Consider the following 19157-nt stretch of genomic DNA (forward strand, 5'->3'; position numbering starts at 1 on the left):
AATGAGCAGAAACTCCAAAGAAGACTTCACCGGCCTGGAGTTTTAAAACATATCTGATTCTGATAACCCCACCAGAGGTAGGTAAGAAAGGCCTTTTTTCCCCCTGTGCAGTTATCAAGGCATCCTAAGGATGCAAGCTTTTTTTTTTCTTTTTCTTTTTTTAACCCTATCTTTTTCTAATATGCTCCTAGGTAAATAAGATATGAGGAAAATCAAACATGTACTCTGCTGAAGTACTTAAAGGGGATAAAAAGTGCAACTTTCAACAAAATGTGTTTTCATATTGAAGTACACCTTTCCCCTTTCAACTGACAAGCCTTTCAAGGAAGGAACTCTTTCTTGGTTTCGTAATACTGTATAGCCAACTTACAAACTACCTCTTAAACTACCATTAAAAGAGTGAAAACTGTATTACTTTATTAGAACCTCATAAGACCATGACCTCCGAAAAGGATTCTTTTAAGGACTTCAGTCCTATGGAATATGGTTAGAAATCATGAAGACCCTGACACCAGAGGGTCTCGCTTCATGTTTAATTTAGAGTGGGCCCCTTTCCTGTTCATGCACACCCTTGCGCTGCTACGTTCTCCAAAATCAAGTCTCCTCCCAATGCGTCCATACTGCCTTAAAGCTGAGGATACATCTGTTCTACTTTGAGAAACCTTTGTAAAGATATGCTCGCATAGTGTTTTCACTGTTTACAGGCACCTTTCTCTTGGGTCAGCATAGGCACTCTTCACTTACTCTATCACCATCAGGACTTCCATTACATTCTGTGACTTTTCACATCTTTGTCCCATAGTTCTAAAGGGATACAAGACCACATCACAAACTTGTGCAACAATCCTGTTGGCCCACTGGAAAGTTCACGCATTCTTTAATTTCTATCACCTTCAGTCTTGATGTCTATTTATGTTCTTAAGCTAATCTTCCCTCCCTCTTCCCCAAAAAGACAGGGGGAAAGAACCAACATTCTAATTTGGTGATGAACACAGTGATTTCTGAAATACGTTCAGAGAATGAAGGAAACAGGCTGGGTCTCTTCTGCATCACTAGGATGTGGATCAACCTGCAAAAACGAGCAGACCAAGATTACTACTGCAGCATTCTTTAACGTGATTCTAGTATCTATTTCTAATTATATGGTCATAAGCCAAACTGCTTAAAGCCTGTTATTAAGAAGTCCCAGTAGGCCACTTAAGTTCTCTGTATTCCATGGCCTTAAAGGCAATCCATGGTACTCTACATGTATGCTACAGAGTACCAAGAAAACACCACAAAATGTGGTAAGTGGATCAGTGATAATCTATCACCATCGTAAAAATTTTTTTGTATGTATCCTCTACTAATTGGGAGTCAAAAACAGACACACAGGATTATTTACAAACAGCACAACACAAGTCTAATTTTCTTTTGCTTTACCTCTGAATAAAGAGGCGGAGGCTGAAATCTGAATTCCTGAATGCAGGCAAACATAGGACAGCACGACTCCCCCTCACAGTTAGGGGGTTGAGGGTAAGGAGGAACGTGTCTAGAGAATTCTTCCTCCGACACCACGTCTGCGTAATTTGGTGGTGCTGAAACAAAAAAGAAGTTGGCTCTAAGAAATCCAGGCAAAAACTAATTACATTACTCTCTTCTGAACTCTTACAGGAACAAGAAACTTAGCTTAATTTGAAGATAAAACATTGGTATTTTTTCCTCTAAGCAGGAAGTTTTTGTGCCCATTACAACAAAAAAATATTCAGTAGATTCTGCTTTTATTAAAGTACTATTAACACTGATTTATATTCTCTTTGAGACGTGTGTGTTTTAGTCTAGGTTAAAAAAAATCATTGAAATGTGGCTACGGAAAACACCAACATAACACTCTATACTCTTACTCTGATTATTTTCCATTCTTCTACTATTATAAATAGGAATCAGGAGATGTAGATTGTATTTCTGGATCTGCCATTAGGAGCTTTCTGTCTTGGATAAGCTAAACTCTCAAAGTCCCCTCTGGGAATAATGTTTGATGATTTTTAGTAATAAAAAGAGTAATAATAGTTGTAGTGGCAGCAGTAATTATCATTTGAGCATTTCCTATCTCATACTTCCTGTTCTTAAGTACTCTATGTGTAAAACTGCATTCTGAAAGAACCTCAGAACATTTTACCTTCAGGCTGTTCTGGCAGAGTCAGCGTCAACCAGCTCATATCCATAAAAAACTGGCTGGCAATGCTGGAGTTTCTGCTGCCAAAACCATTGTATGGAACCGTGCCAATCACTACAGGCAGCTCAAGCATCAATTTTTTAGCACCGGGAATGTGAATATACACCTAATATGCCAAAAAACAAAACAACAACAGAGAGAGAGAGAGAGAGAGAGAGAGAGAGAGAGAGAGAGAAAGGCACAAATATAAGTTAAACCTCATAGTAAATAACCCAGTTATTTTTTCATAGAAAAAATGCTTTTGTTGTCTGCTACCACCCCCAACACAACTGTAAATTGTCCTGACGAATAAAATGAAGAACTAAATGAAGAGCCCACGAAATACAGTGAACGCTCTGTGATGGGGAAGTGTGGCCTTAATACACTTCATTGTGGGGAAGTGTGGCCTTAATACACTTCATTGTAAGTGAGCACAGCTTACACAGAACCACAGAAAGTTACTTATGTCTTCAATATAGCAGCCCTACTGCACCTTCATTCTTCCATGTTATTTAATTAAATACCTCAGGGGGATAGTTTTTGATTAAAAAACAAAGGCCAATCTTCACATATTCCACAATTTGTTGTAATGCTGACATAAAATGACATTTTCCTGGGTATTAAAGGTACATCTTCTCAGTAACATGGCACCAGGTATGGCTCCACGCTACGTCTTTAATTTCACCAAGCGCCGTGCTCACAGCTAAGGAGTAGTCCACTCGGATGATGCAGCAGTCCAGGATGGACGGCGTCACAGGCGGGATCTTGAGGGTCTTCCCGTTCCAGGTGTCGGTGCTCCCGGAGGCGATGTGGTTCCCGCGCACGTGGGCCACCATGAGCCGCACGGTCTTCGTTTTCCCACTGGCCAGGTAAGTCTGCGTCTGGAAAATGGCAGCTTTAGGAACAATCAGACGAGAGGAACAATTCTCTATTTCTGCATAGATTGGAATAGCTTCTCCTAAAAAGAAAACAGAAACACCTTCAGAGACCCTTGAGGAAATTCTCTCCACAGTGGAACAAAGCTGTTACTGATGAAAGCTGAAATGTGGCAACGCTGCTTTAACAAGTTGAGAAGCCTCACGGAAAACTTACATTGCAAATCTGAGTCAGAGAAGTGAAAATTTATGGCAGTTTGTGGTAGATACTGTTTTCCAACTATCACATGATTCACTTTTCTAATGTAGCAATATTAGGCTACCAACTCTAAAGATCTGTAAATGACCAGTATCTATAAAAGTTAAGAGAAGACATACAAATAAATGATTCAGTACTACGTTAAGTACAGAAGATCACTAACATACTCATTAGTGCCTAACAAATTAAAATCTTCCCAACAGAAGAACAAAGTCTTTCCATTTTAGGAACTGATAAACACAAATAAAGCAATGGATGGAGTAGCCAAGTTTTACACCCACATTATACACCCACCATCATACTATTCTATTCCATATTCATTTCCAAGAAGCCAGAACCCTGGAGTGGGGGCCAAATCCACTGGATGGAATTGGGCCCTTCACAGATTGTTGTTCTGATATCAATCTGTTAAGAGTGTCAATGCTCTACATTCTAGCCCCTCCCATATATTTGAATTTCCAGCATGGAGTCAGAATGCCTAACAGTATTTTCATATGACAACAGCTCTCTTCTGAGCAACACTGCTTGGAACATTTTTTTGCAACATTAAAATAAAATGCTGGCATTTTCCCACTCTACTGGTTTTAGTCTTTGCTATGAAAGTACCAGGACTAAAGTCAGAAATACCAGGATTATTGGGATCCGCTCATCTATTTACAAATATTTAAATATCAATTATTTATACCAGAACCAGACAACTGTATTATTCATGTTTTAAAATACTATATACTTGGTAAATTACAAAACACTATTAAAAATCACTTACAATTAGCTAATAAAATGAATGAATCTTGAATTTGGATTTTTAAACAGTTTGCTTACCATTACAGTATCCCTTTCTTTCAATTTTGGCACTCAGTGAGACTGGACCAGAAGTGAAAAACCAACAGCCAACCATTTTCTCTTGCGTTTTCAATACAGGGGTCTTGAAAAGTTCAAATAATAAAAATAATTAAACTGGTCTAGAAAACTCACAGAACTTAAAGTTATGTCATTTTTTATTAAACAGTTGTACAGCAATGTCTTCCAAAAAACAACAAATCAACCTTTCTTATCTTCCTGTGACAAACTAGGTACAATAGTTAAAGACAAAGCATTAAAAATCATTCCCTTTTCAGGAAAACTAAGGTGAATTTTCAGATTCAAATTAGGGTGACATCATTCTATTTTATCCTATGTTTTCATTGTGTTTCTGGGAAGTGATATACCATCCTTTAAAAAAGCAATCAAAAACTGCAGTAGAGGGCTTCCCTTGGGGCGCAGTAGTTGGGAGTCCGCCTGCCAATGCAGGGGACATGGGTTCGTGCCCCGGTCCGGGAGGATCCCACATGCCATGGAGCGGCTGGGCCCGTTAGCCATGGCCGCTGAGCCTGCGCGTCCGGAGCCTGTGCTCCACAATGGGAGAGGCCACAACAGTGAGAGGCCCACTTACCGCAAAACAAAAAAAAACCAAAAAAAACAAAAAACAAAAAAAACTGCAGTAGAGGGCTTCCCTGGTGGGGCAGTGGTTGAGAGTCCACCCGCTGATGCAGGGGACACAGGTTCATGCCCCGGTCCGGGAAGATCCCACATGCCGTGGAGCAGCTGGGCCCGTGAGCCATGGCTGCTGAGCCTGCGCGTCTGGAGCCTGTGCTCCACAATGGGAGAGGCCACAACAGTGAGAGGCCCACTTACCGCAAAACAAAAAAAAACAAAAACAAAACCCAAAAAACTGTAGTAGTACCTATTAATATGACAGAACTACTTTTTTTTTTTAAAGACTTTATGTGTAGATCAGGAAAAGGAGAAATGGTATAAAAATCAATAATCAGAATGTTCTTTTTGTCTTGGCATTTAAAATGTGGAATAAGGAAACAGCCTTTTTTCCTTACTTCAAAATGATTAGGCAGAAATTTCAAGTGTCCTTAACTTAGAATGATTTTTGGGTTTTGTGTAACGGTAGTGCAATAACACACCTAGTGTAATGGATCTAAAGGGTTATTGAACTCACCACCCCACTTTCTATTCTACAGTAGCAAGATAAGCGATACAAGACGCTTATATAATACTGTTTATAAAACAGTATTATAAAATACTGTTTAAAATGCTCAGTTTACAAGACGCACAAACCAAAAGTTCACTGTAAAACCCAAAGCTGCAATATTTTTTTCAATTATAAAAGGATAGTAAAGGACAAATAGTATCTCTTTTTGCCAAAAAATAAAAAATCTTTAAATTATTTGCCACAATGGCCCCATAAATAGTTTAGAATTAGTTAACCACCCAATTCCAAGTAGTTTTTAGAAACACAAAGCAGTTATCAGCATCATCAATTTTCAAAATAGGTGCTGAGCAGGTGATAAGTCATAGTTATAAGCTGGGTCAGCTGGGTCTGGCTATTGTACGATTTTGGCCACAAGGGACCATGCAACTAGGCCATATCTGTTACATTTTTATAATCTAAAGGTGAACATCAGAGTAAATTCTATTTCACTTTCGTGTGGAAGTAGAGTTAAACAACTTTTAACTCCTGTTTCTTTTCCTGATCTTTAAAAACACTGGGTAGAAAGAGAAACCTCCAATACTAAAAATATATCTCTGTAACATCAGTATCATGATGGAAAGTTTAAATTATGAAGTAAAAAATCATTCATTCATATTTAAATGAAGAACCATTAGGTCCTAGTAGCTATCATGAAAGTACAAGGTATAATTTTATATTATTTTGATAATATGGGTTTAGATAAAAGAATCTAGCTCATTAACTCCCATCTTGCCTATTCTGTTGTTACTTATAGCCTAATCTTTCTTACCAGCCTACAGTATTTCTGGTGATTATTAGAAGTTCAACGCTTTAATGTGGCCAAATCTGTCATAAGGAAATGATAAGTGAAAGGGTCTCCAGAGCAGCTGCATGCACTTACTTAATGTTAGAAAATGACATGCAAAATGCAAGGAGACACAGCATAATGGCCTGAGCTTCAATAACAGGCTGGGAGTGATTAATACTCTTCCATAATTACTGTTCCTCAACCTGCTATTAGCGAAGAGTTTAGAATACCACAGCCCTGTGAATGTGGCTGCTCTGGGAAAAGTAACTACTCTGTGTGTGTGCATTATTATTATTAAGCCTTATTAATGCATTTTAAGCCCATGTAACTTTCTGGCAAAAGAAGCCCTGAACAACAGGGACACAATCAATAGTACTAACACACACAATTTGTAATTTGCCCAACTTAGAATCACATATTTATAGTGAATGCCTATGGGTTATAAGATTGTATCGGAAAGTGACAGGACAGGCTGCCACCAGACTTGCTAAATGTAGAGAGCACAGTTGAAAGGAAGGAGGATGGAAGGGAAGGAGGAAAAGCGGAAGGAGGAAGAGAAGGAGGAAGAACTTACTAGTAATGCTGGTGTGTTGACATCGATGTGACTGACAACCTGGAGTTCCCGCTTAATGCTCTGATCAGGTGCCTGGGGTCGTTCCAAAACTGCTCTCACACAGTACCGAATACTTCCATATTTCCCGGAGAATGAGGTTACCAAAGGTCTGAAATCAACCAAAGAGATGACTTTTTAACTTTGTTTTCAGTTTAACAAAACTGGGAAAAGCCCTTAAAGTGTTGGGTGTTTTGTTTTGTTTTTTTTTTTTAAAAAAAAGGTGAGCGGGGTTAGGTCTACTCAGTGGTTATTCAGGATAAACATGCACACCTGAATGTCAGAAGGTACTTGGTGCCCATACAACTGGATAGACAGGTTGCAGGGAAAGGAAATCCCCAGTTACACAGTTTCACTTACTCAGATGGAAGTTGGAAGCTAAATGGAAATTCATGTTTTCCAGGCTGTAGTAAGAGGATGCCTTCACCTAAAAAAGAGAATACATTTTATTTTTACTAAGGTTCATATTACATCAAGAATTTTCACAATGTGAATCATAGTTTTTTTAAAAGGTTTTCCTAGCTATATATAACACTGAATATACATCAAAAAGTACATTAAACTGAGATTTAGAGAATTAAATTTTGAATCAACTTTTACCAAGTTTAATCAATTTCAAGCCACATATATATGTATATACATATGTATCTTCTATCTGCAAATAGACCAATTACACAATTACCATAAAATGCCAGAGCTCCCATATACATATATATGTGTATACAACCATATACACATACATACCTACATATACATAAACATTTATTTCCCCCACTTGTATACTAGCATGAGTATACTAATGTTAGTATACTATTATATTAACATGAGGTACCAATATTAAACTGGACCTAAAATTAATCTAGAAAAAATATATCTATTTATTTTGGGTATACCACAAAAATCAGACTAAATATTCTTTGGGCAGAGATGGAAAAGGAGAGGAAAAATTTACTTGGAATATTATGAATACTGAATACTAAATAGCCAAACCAACAGAACAAATTATTAGGCAGGAGTCATTACTGATTAATAGGGGATGTTGTTTAACTTGGGATATGGAGTGGGCCTGGCCAAGCATGGCCACGACTCCTTCCTCCTGCTCTGGGGTCAGCCAGCACCATTTCATTTCACGCAGAGGCTTATCCTTGACTGTGAGAAGGCCAGTAGGCAGGGTGTGGATGGACCTAGCAAAGCCAGAGGCACTGCTGGAGCCCTGATGAGTGCAGAGACTGTATCGTTCAGATCTGAAGCCAACTCCAGGGCTATCAGTGTTGGTTGGGTGGCTCCCCAGAGATACTTACAAATGTTCCCTTCATTTTATGTGCATAGATTCAAGTTTAGAACTAAATTCCCTCATCAAGGGTGGGATGATTAATATGAAGAAAGTGCAGAACAGACTGAGAACTTTCTCTGAGGTATGCCTGGTCAGTAGATATGAAATGGAGATTTCTACTGTAACCATTCATTAAAAAAAATTTAAAGGCCAGAAATCACTAGTGAAATGGGATAATTTTTCATTTAAATACTAGAGTTCTAAGACCGTCATCAACTCAGTTAACATTTCAACCTTATACTTTTAGGAAACAGGAATGCATTACTGGCCCATTAAGTTTCCTGAATCTATCTCCAATTTTCAATGTGTAATATATTAGAAAAAAAAACCTTACAAGTATTTGCCACTTAAGATCATTCAAATAGAAATACTCAAAAGGGGGGTGACTTGGAAGCTAAGTGAATAAGTCAAAGGGACATGAGACCATGTTAAATGACAGTGACAGAGTGAGTCCCAGAGCTCAGGTGTGTCCAGAGCCACCCTATAAGTCCCAGCAGTGCTACAGCACTGGAATCAGGGAAGCCTCTCCATTTTATAGCTATCAGGTACTAGGCTCAAGGAATCCCAACACTCCTTAGAGCTGGGCTAAAGTTCCAATTTGTAATCATTAGATTACTGAATATGACAAAGTACTTGAAATGTTTAAAAATGTGGATTTCATTTATGTCCAAAATTTACAGTGCTTAAATGTCAAGCACAAAGCTGATACGAAATGGATACAAACCTAAATAACTTCAATCCCCAAATAGACCTTGGGAGGAAAGGAGGCTATAGACACTTGTACACAAGTAATGACCCTAGCATGCTGGAGTCCATGGCAGTGGCGGGGGCATCTTGAGAACCACTTCTTCTGTTGAAGTAAGGGTTGGCATGGAAACAAGTGAGAAGGGGTTTAGATGAAGGGAAGGGAATGAGGCAGAGCATGACAGGCAAGTGTGAAGAACAGAGTTGCACAGGACATCGGAAGAGGTTGAGAGAGAGGTGAAGTTCCCTCTTCAGAGAAAAAACAAATCAACATAGGAACTAGAACATTTAAAATGAGACTTTCAACTACCTCAAAACATAAACAGGAAAAATTTTTGAGAAAGTTGATAAACCTGGGTTATAGTATTTGGAAACAAATCTTTGCTTGCTTGCTTTCTCTTGTTTATTTATTAATTTTTAATTAAGAAGGTCCACAAGCTGAATCATGTGCCCATTTCTGCTTCTGCTCATAGTTTATTACCTTTGTCTTAGGCAATGAGAACTACAATGTCACAAGATGTTTCATTCGCTAATGGTCCTTCAGCCCAAACTCGTAATTCAGAGCACTGGTGAACGTGGGAGCTAGAAGACCATCACAGAGGCAGACTGGGGCTCAGGAAGGATGAGGAACACGCACAAGGTCATACTCCTGGTGTGCGACCAAGAAGTGAAACCAACTCTCTGATGTGTCTTGTCTTTCTACCATAATTATTGAATAAAAATATGAAGAAAATCAATCACCATGAAAGCAAGTAGTTAGATTAACAATGCTGAAAAATTATCCAGTAGATTTTTTGAAAACAGATCCCACAGCCATACTTCCTGAATATCTGGATTTCTAAAAATCTCTTCAGGTGGCTGAAATTCAGCTAGGTTTTGGAATTAAATGAACCTAAGAGTCCACAACTATGTAAAGTTGCTAGCCTCTTCCAAGCTACAGATATTAGGAGTGATTCTTTTTCTCAATGAAATCAACTAAAACAGACCATGATTTTACTTTTTGCAAAGGTTTGTTTTGGTACATTCTAAAACAAGCTAAGATTTTCAGGTTGTCTAGGGTTAGCCATTCTATTCCGTTAGAATGACAAGACGAAACCTGAGTTGTGAATCAAACACTATTTGATAGCCCAGATTTTACCAAAGCGATTTTTTACTTTGAATCCCAGGTCCAACTGCTATTTATCTTACATCTATTTACTGAGTAGTTACGGGCACAGAGATACAGAGTCCAAAGTCCTGGACAAAAAAACAATTTACTTCCCTTTTCCATTGCCCTTGACTCCAGTCAGCCATCTTGAAAATGTGTTGTCTGTTACCTTGGGGTAGGCATGTATAGGTTGATTCTGGAAACCATAATGATGAAAGGGCATAAGGCAGGTAAGAACTGTCACCTAACATACTATACTTGTTAATCCAAAAGAGGGCTTTGGTTCATACATGTTTTCCTCACCACAGTTTTTGGGATTACTCGATTCTCACATACCTTGAGAATTTAACTGTGAATAGTCTACTTCTCCACAGCAGGACATGGAAAAACTGCACTTACTACTGATTTTTGTATAATACATAGCAAGGGTTAAACACTGATACGCTATATTTTATTCTTCAAGGGCCGAGAGTCTATACCATTATTTATTTTACAGATAAATGCTGAAGCTGATGAGGCAGAAAAGTAAAATAGTTTAAAGTAGCTCCTACCAACTGAAAGAAGACTAAGACTCACCGCTCCTAGTGTTTTTTTGCACCTAATATTGATAGAATACCCATGTAGTGAGTTTCCACATGGGCACTTTTAATAGTGTAAAAGCCTACACTATTAACTGGACTTCACAAGAAGGGTCATCAATCTTCCAGAAACTCTTACAGTGCCCATATCCCACTGTCACTAAAGGTCTATGGAGGTGGGCCAGGGGAGGGAGGAAGAGAATGCAAAGGAAACAAAAAGAAGCGAAAAATAAATACGAAGAAAGTAAGACAGACGTAGAACTCTTAAGTTACCCCACTCCCCAAAGGAGAGAAACCAAGTATGATGATCAAGTCAAAAAGCACTTCCTTTGAACTCGTAACGCTCAGGAACTACTTCCCTCTTCCTAAGACTGAGGTTTTGCTAACTCATCACGAACCAAGAACTAGCATCTAGAGACGGGGCGGGAGAGAAGGGGCCCCCATAAACTGGGCACCCGAGAATGGAACCTCGTAAACTCTGGTTCCGCCCTCCACTCCTCAGACCACAAGAGAAGGAACCTAAATCCCCAGATCCTCGATTCCTGACTGCCCATCACAGGTTCCCATGGCAACGGCTCACTCCCAGAGCTGTCCTAGATGGTCCTGGGACCGTGGCGGCAGTCAGACCCCAGCGAGCCAGGGGCGGGGCGCCAGCAGAAGTGAGCACCATCTCCCCGGTGCTGTGAGATGGGGGGCGCAGGCATTGTTGCCCGCCCGTCAAGGCGACCAAACTGAGGCCGGCTACCCCGTGGGCGGACCCCCCGCCCACCCAGCCGGTGGGCATCCGCCGGCTTGCCCTCTCCCAGTCCCGCCAGCCCCTCTCCGGGCCGTGGCCCGCGCTCACCGGCCGGGGGCTCGCGCAGGCTCAGGCGCACGTTCAAGTACTCCACCTCCGAGGCGGCTGCCGGGGCAGCGGCGCCGGCGCTCGGGCCCCACGCGGCGGTGGCGCGACCCTGGGCCTCCAGGCGCAGCGCCCGGAGGGTCACCGGCTCTGCAGCCTCCAGCAACACATGCCCTGCCACCGTATCGCCGCTCGAGTAGCAGCCCTTGCGCTCGTCCTCGAACACCAGACCTAGACTCTTCACGCGGCCCTCGGAGCCCACCACCGCCGCCGCCGCGGACCCCGCCTCACCGCCCATCCTACCGGCCGACGCGGCCGCACCAAGGACGTCGGCAGCGGCCCGGAGCCGGCGTCGCAAGCAGAGCGGCGCCGCTGTCACGGGCGCCAGCTCACGCCGAGGGCCCGCGCGGCCGCTTTGCGGTGCCCGGTGGAGCCCCGGTGTGCCGTAGGGCCTATCGCTTTAACAAACCCAGCTGGGAATGGAAAAGGGCCGGGACAACCCACCCCCGGCGCGCGCCCATAGGCTGGCTGTGAGCCGCGCGGCGTGCTGATTGGTTATAAATGGCTACTGAGTCATTTCATTGGCGCCGCCGCGCACGGGCTGGCGCAGGAAGGCAGTGCGTGATCAGGGAGTGGTGACCAATCAGAGTTCGCGGGTGTGCACGTGCACAGTCCGTTTATTGGCTGGGGCAAGGCACAGTCCTGGGGCACTGACCAATAGTGAGGCGGTGCGCCCATGTGGACAGATAGTGGGGAACAATATTGGTTAGGGAGGGGGCGGAACCGGGAATCTCAGGCTCGCGGCGTGCCAGCCGTTCCTATGGTTACAAACGGAGGCGGGGTTTCTAGCAGCTTGGGAACTGTTTGCGGGAGTCAGGGGGCTTCACATTAGAATGTGAGGTTGTGGCTGCAACCAGCTTGTGTTTATGATTGCATCTGCAATACTCGAGAGGAAGTAGATACCCTGGAAGAAGGAATATAGCAGTATTTCCTTGTGAGATTTGGGGGCCGACCGCCTCGGAACTTTAATGGACAACTTGGCATCTACTAACATCCAGGTTCCTGAGCCCCGCCTCTCTCGGGTTTCAGAGTTCACAGCCTAAGAAAGAGCTGCAGAAGGGAAGAATGAAGGCTGTGGTTCTCAACCTGGAACAACCCTAAGGAGTTCTGCTGCCCGGCTCGTCTTGCAACTTCTTTAAACTGAGAATGGCTGGAATGGTCATTCTTCCTGCTCTAAATAAGGTCATCAGTCTCGTTTCTAAACAACATCTGCCACCCAAGTTTCTTCCCTACCCAAAAGGAGTTCCTGACCTCGGTGTCACAGTCCACGAAAATTTCCAGTTGCCCTGTTCTCCATGCCCACAGCTCCTGTCGCCTGTCTTCGGTTTCATTTTCTTCTTTAATCCTTCATTCCTTCTCTATTCTAATTTTTTCTTTTTATCATCTAACATCGCTGCCACTATCTAGCCATCGTATTCTAACCCTTATAAATTCTTCCCTTATAAAAATACCAAGGTTGTGAGCTATCACGGATTGATCAATGTCATATAGAGATTTAAAAATCTTTCCTGAGGTAGTTGTTTCTTTTATTTTTTAAAATAATTCCAAACAAAAGGTTGCTTTTCTGCTCTGAGTTTAGAGTATTAATGTGGAACTTTAATAAGGCTTTTCAAGTCCAACTTTTTCTTACCACTCCCTAAAGAAAGTGGAAAAGGCCAGAAATCTCGCTCTGCATAAATTTCCGAAATAGCTGCTATTCTGTTTTTCACTTTATCTAGACTAGCCCCCAACATGCTCTTACTCTGCCACTGTTCTTTATGTCACAACCTGACCATGTATACTTATTTGCATATAGTCCTCACCCCCACTTGAAACACAGAACTTTTTCTCATTATTGTTGTCCCTCTAGTACTGAACTCAGAGTTTAGCACACAATTAGCTGAAGTACTTGGTAAGAGTTTGTTGGCTGATTGAATCTATGAGTCCCAACCTGTGCAGTATTATTGGTTCAATGAATCCTCTAGAGGCAGATGTTCTTCACCATCCAAATGAAGTGGCTGGGAAAGGGGGTAGGACAATGCCCTAATAGTGCCCAGAAGGCAGAATTGCCCAGATGGCATTCTGTGCTGAGAACGACCAGACTATCTGCTCATTTATCAGTTAATGTTATTCTGACCATAGGTAGCAGAATGCATGACCAACAGGGGCTTAAACGATAAGAATATTTCTTGTTTACTTAATAAGAAGCCCAGTAGTAGGCACTCTTAGGGATGATTCCCAGACTCCCTTTATTTTTCTCTTCTGCCACACTCAGCACTTTTCCTGGTGCCATTGGTTACCACAGCTCTAAGTATCTCATTCTCATGTAACAGAATTCAAAAATTAAAGCAAGGGAAAAATCCCACCAAAAAGGGGGAATTTTTTCTTCTCCTACTCTCTCCTCTCAGAAGGAAAATATATTTCCTAGATGCCCCCTACAAACTTCTTATGTGATGTGGCCAAAACTGTCACACATGCACCAGTAGGTCATTAACTGGCAAAAAGAAGTAAAATTTTTACAATTCATTCAGACAAGCGATTTTTTTCCTCTGGAGGCTGAACAAAATCAGAGCTCTGTTAACAAGGAAGAGGACAAATGGCTGTTGAGTGGTTAACCTGGGGCCGTTGGACTGGCTTACATGGGCCTGGACATGTTTGCTATAGAGCAGAGCTGCCTCAGCCAAACCTTAAAAAAGGAGGATATTTAAACAAACAAAAAATATTGTACAACTAGGCAGAATGTAGTTTATAGTGACCCACCTGGTTCACAGATAAAATTCCATTTTTATTGTGCATATATTATTGTGACTATTTAAGTTCCGCTAACATTAATATAGCAGCATATAGCATTTTAAAAAGTCCAATCTGACAGTCTCTGTCTTTTAACTTTGTGTGTTTAGACCATTTACATATAATGCAATCATTGATATGGTTGGTTTTAGGTGTATTATTTTATTATTTGCTTGGTTTGTGGATGTGGTGTTTGTTTCTCTATTCCACCTTTCCTGCCTTCTTTTCGATTGTTTGCATATCTTTTAGTAATCTGTTTAAATGTACCCACTGATTTTGAGCTATATCGCTTTGTAGTTTTGTTTTCTTTTAAGCACTTGCCCTAGGGGTCAATATCCCTCTTTATGCCATAATTGGCATGTATATTACATCCACATGTATTGACAACCCCACCAGACAATGTACATTCTTGCCTCAGGTAGTTATATGTATTTTATTTTATTATTATTATTTTTTATTTATTTATTTTTGGCTGTGTTGGGTCTTTGTTGCTGCGCGTGTGCTTTCTTTAGTTGCAGCGAGCGGGGGCTACTCTTTGTTGGGGTGTGCGGACTTCTCATTGCTGTGCCTTCTCTTGCTGCGGAGCATGGGCTCTAGGCTCACAGCCTTCAGTAGTTGTGGCTTGTGGGCTCTAGAGCGCAGGCTCAGTAGTTGTGTATGGGCTTAGTTGCTCCGCAGCATGTGGGATCTTCCCAGACCAGGGCTTGAACCCGTGTCCCCTGCATTGACAGGCAGATTCTTAACTGCTTCACCACCAGGGAAGCCCAGTTATATGTATTTTAAAGAATCTAAGAGAAGGTAGTCTATTATAATTATCCAGATATTTATCATTTCTGTTGCTCTTTCTTTATTCTGAAGTTCCAAGTTCCCTCAGGGAATATTTCAGGTTGAAGGATGCCCTTTAGTATTTTAGAGGAGGCCTGCTGCAGTGAATTCCCTTAGTTTTTCTTTGAGAAAGTTTTATTTTGACATCATTATTGAAGGATATATATGCTGAATATGGACCTTTGGGCTGGCAGTTCTTTTCTTTCCCTTTTTTTTTCCTTTTTTACATTGTCATATACTTTATTTTTACTAAAACAATAAAAGCATTTTAAAAATTCAAATATAGCTGGTTTACAATGTTATATTAGTTTTAGGTGTACAGCATTGTATTCTTTCTTTTAGTACTTTATGGGTGTTATTCCATTGCCTTCTGATAACCTTGGTTTCTAATGAAAAACCAAACAGTCCTTCAAACTGTTATTTCCATATTCATAAACATAAAGGGAATCTTCTTCTGTCTGCTTTCCAGATTTTTTCTTTATCTTTAGTTGTCAGCAGTTTGACTATAATGTGGATGGGTTTGGTTTCCTTTCAGTTTATTTTGTTTGGGGTTCTTACAGCTGTATATGTCTTTCACCAAATTTATGTTTTCTTTGATAATGTCTTCACTTTTTTTCTGCACCCATCTCTTTTCTCGCCTCCTTTTGGGACTTAAATATCATGAATATTAGATCTTTTTGATATTGTCCCACAGGACCTCGAGACTGATTTTTTTCAATCTTTTTTCTTTCTGTTGTAGAAATTGGATAAATTCTATTGGTCTGTTTGCCAGTTCACTGACCTTTTCTTCTATCACCTTCATTGTGTTATTGAGATCATCCAGTGACTTTTTAATTTAATATATTGTATTTTTTAGTTCTAAAATACTCACTTTAAAAATAGTTTTTATTCCCCTGCTAAGAACATCTTTTTGTACATTTCAAGAACGTCTACCTTTATCTCATTGAGCATGACGATAATAGTTGTTTAAAGATCTTGGAAAAAATTTCTATATCAGGGTAATCTTCAGCTTGAAATCTGATTGTCTTCTCCCTTGAGAAGTTACATTTTCCTTTTTTTTTGTATGTTGAATAATTTTAGATTATACCATAGACATTTTGACTCTTATAAGACTCTGAGTCCTGTTAAAATCCTCTGCAGAATGCCAGCTATTTTATTTTGACAGGCAGTGAACCTGGGAATGTTCAGACTGTTCTGAACCCTCCTTATGTGGGCAGAGGTTCCAATGGCAGTTCAGTTCTTACAGGCTTTGCTCTCCTGCTATGGGTCTTTACCCCAGGTGAGCAGCTCAGAGTGAGCCTGGGACTATATCAGTTCATACACAGAATTAGGGGATACCGTTCCCTATTTCTTTCCTCTTCATTATTTCCCTCATTCCCTGTAGCTCCCCAGGGCCCCTTCCTCCAACCCACTGGGTAGAAATTTGTTGTTCTTCTAGGGATTATAGCTACAAGTGCTGCTGCTACTGGGGTTACTCTCAAGGCAAAACAGTGAGGGAAAAGAGAGACGAAAATGGGGAGCTTCACACTCCCGGCCACAGGGTCATCTTTTCCCATTTCCTCCAGACAGATAGACAAGTATTCTCCTTGGGTTTTAGGTTCCTGTGCCTCCAGGGACTCCTCTGTGGAGCTCTAGGACCAGAGCCACCCTTAGGGAAGGGCCAGGAGGAAAAAAAGAGAAAGAAAATCCCAAATCGATGTGAATCCATACTGATACAGTAAATGATTACATAAATTAAAAAATGGAGGAGAAGAGCCAACTCTTCCTTACAGAAGAATTCCCAATTATTGATGTAGATTCTCTTCTCTCTCTCTTGAGTGTGCACTAGACTTAGTCACTTGTTTGCAACCCAGCAAACATATTTTAGCCAGGTTAACATCACCAGTCATTAGTTATGTTGACAGCAGTTACCCCTGATAGGATAGCTTGAAAAGGACACTTCACCTCTTTGATATTCTTCCCTAAAACCCATAACTCCAGTCTAAGCATGAGCAAAGCATCCAGCAAGCCCAAATTGAAGGACATTCTACAAAACACCTGATGAGTGTACCTCAAAACTCTCAAGGCCATGAAAGCAAGGAAAGACAGAGAAACTCACAGACCAGAGAAGACCAAGGAGACATGATGACTGGATGTAATATGGTGTCCTGGATTGGATCCTAGGACAGTAAAAGGATGTTAGTTGAAAAACTAGTGAATCTAAATAAAGTCTGAAGTTTAGTAATATATTGGTTTCTTAGTTTTCAAAAATGGAACATATTAATATGAGATGTTAACAGTTGGGGAAACGGGGTAAGGGGGGCTCAGGAACTCGATTCTAACTTTGCAGGTTTTCTATAAACCTAAAGTTATTCCACAGTGAAAGTTTACTCGAAACAGCAACAACAACAACAACAGGGATTTTCCCCGTACTTTCCTGCTTATAGGAACACCTTTTCTTGGTTCTCTGACTAAATGATAAGGGTTCTTTCTGATTTTTTGCTGCCTGTGTCTCCTTTTGTAGTTCCACCCTGGGACCACCCTTAGTTTCAGGTCAGGAGATAAAATAAAACCCTCTGTAAAACTCACTTGGTTTGCTTTTTTTCTTTTTTAAAATATTTATTAATTTATTTGGCTGCTCTGGGTCTTAGTTGCTGCATGCTGGATCTTCATTGCCATGTGAGGGATTTTTAGTTGTGGCATGTGGGTTCTTTAGTTGCAGCATGCGGGATCTAGTTCCCTGACCAGGGATCAAACCCGGGCCCCCTGCACTGGAATCTCAGAGTCTTAACCACTGGACAACCAGCAAAGTCCTAATATGGTTTGCTTTTTAAGGTTTGATTTCCCTCCCTAAGCTACTTGCAGTTATTGGTGCTCAGATAATTGCTGTTATTATTATTGTTGTTGTTATTTTAATCATCATCTGAGTTTTAATTGTAGTCACTGGGAGAAAGGTTATAGTATGTTGACTCCATGTTGCTCAGAATTTATCTTTCCTGATCCTTCAGGTCTTATAAAGGTAGTTGAATCACTGCATAAGTACCAACTCTCATTCATTCTTTTTTTTTTTTTTTTTTACATCTTTATTGGGGTATAATTGCTTTACAATGGTGTGTTAGTTTCTGCTTTATAACAAAGTGAATCAGTCATACATAAACATATGTTCCCATATGTCTTCCCTGTTGTGTCTCCCTCCCTCCCACCCTCCCCATCCCACCCCTCCAGGCTGTCACAAAGCACCGACCCAATATCCCTCTGCCATGCGGCTGCTTCCCACTAGCTATCTACCTTACTGCGTTTGTTAGTGTGTATATGCCCATGACTCTCTCTCGCCCTGTCACAGCTCACCCTTCCCCCTCCCCATAACCTCAAGTCCGTTCTCTAAGAGGTCTGCGTCTTTATTCCTGCTTTACCCCTAGGTTTTTCATGACATTTTTTTTTCTTAAATTCCATATATATGTGTTAGCATACGGTATTTGTCTCTCTCTTTCTGACTTACTTCACTCTGTATGACAGACTCTAGGTCTATCCACCTCATTACAAATAGCTCAATTTCGTTTCTTTTTATGGCTGAGTAATATTCCATTGTATATATGTGCCACATCTTCTTTATCCATTCATCCGATGACGGGCATTTAGGTTGTTTCCATCTCCGGGCTATTGTAAATAGAGCTGCAATGAACATTTTGGTACATGTCTCTTTTTGAATTATGGTTTTCTCAGGGTATATGCCCAATAGTGGGATTGCTGGGTCATATGGTAGTTCTATTTGTAGCTTTTTAAGGAACCTCCATACTGTTCTCCACAGTGGCTGTATCAATTTACATTCCCACCAACAGTGTAAGAGGGTTCCCTTTTCTCCACACCCTCTCCAGCATTTATTGTTTCTAGATTTTTTGATGATGGCCATTCTGACTGGTGTGAGATGATATCTCATTGTAGTTTTGATTTGCATTTCTCTAATGATTAGTGATGTTGAGCATTCTTTCATGTGTTTGTTGGCAGTCTGTTGTATGCCATGTTGTATGTTGGCATATCTTCTTTGGAGAAATGTCTATTTAGGTCTTCTGCCCATTTTTGGATTGGGTTGTTTGTTTTCTTGTTATTGAGCTGCATGAGCTGCTTGTAAATTT

At 40.9% G+C, this 19157-nt stretch overlaps 1 protein-coding gene across 9 annotated transcripts; it reads right to left on the minus strand.

Annotated features, from left to right (window-relative positions):
• Positions 1–391: 391 nt before the first annotated feature.
• Positions 392–11836, minus strand: ARRDC4 (arrestin domain containing 4). 9 transcript variants are annotated; one of them, XM_060155928.1, is made up of 10 exons: positions 11683–11832; positions 10142–10168; positions 9307–9524; positions 7109–7175; positions 6713–6860; positions 4151–4253; positions 2896–3152; positions 2159–2321; positions 1423–1577; positions 392–1069 (listed from the first exon to the last, which is right to left on the minus strand). In XM_060155928.1, exons 6-10 carry the CDS (start codon positions 4224–4226, stop codon positions 1013–1015), a joined length of 708 nt encoding a protein of 235 aa, XP_060011911.1. In that variant the 5' UTR covers positions 4227–4253; positions 6713–6860; positions 7109–7175; positions 9307–9524; positions 10142–10168; positions 11683–11832; the 3' UTR covers positions 392–1012. The 9 variants fall into 9 exon arrangements, with proteins under 9 accessions (XP_060011911.1, XP_060011870.1, XP_060011879.1 ...); XM_060155887.1 differs by lacking the exons at positions 9307–9524; positions 10142–10168 and adding an exon at positions 8806–8928; XM_060155896.1 differs by lacking the exons at positions 9307–9524; positions 10142–10168 and adding an exon at positions 8806–8931.
• Between the last annotated feature and the right edge of the window lie 7321 nt (positions 11837–19157).

The sequence above is a fragment of the Lagenorhynchus albirostris genome, chromosome 1 (genome assembly GCF_949774975.1).
Source record: "Lagenorhynchus albirostris chromosome 1, mLagAlb1.1, whole genome shotgun sequence".
Classification (NCBI taxonomy): Eukaryota; Metazoa; Chordata; class Mammalia; order Artiodactyla; family Delphinidae; genus Lagenorhynchus; species Lagenorhynchus albirostris.

Excerpts from the sequence above, each read along its gene's own strand:
- ARRDC4 (XM_060155880.1), bottom strand. The coding sequence starts at position 11,689 with ATGGGCGGTGAGGCGGGGTCCGCGGCGGCGGCGGTGGTGGGCTCCGAG. Across the intron at positions 7,176-11,394 it reads CCTGCGCGAGCCCCCGGCCG|GTGAAGGCATCCTCTTACTA; the intron begins GTGAGCGCGGGC and ends TCTCTTTTTTAG. Across the intron at positions 2,322-2,895 it reads GAGTGGACTACTCCTTAGCT|GTGTATATTCACATTCCCGG; the intron begins GTGAGCACGGCG and ends TTGGCATATTAG.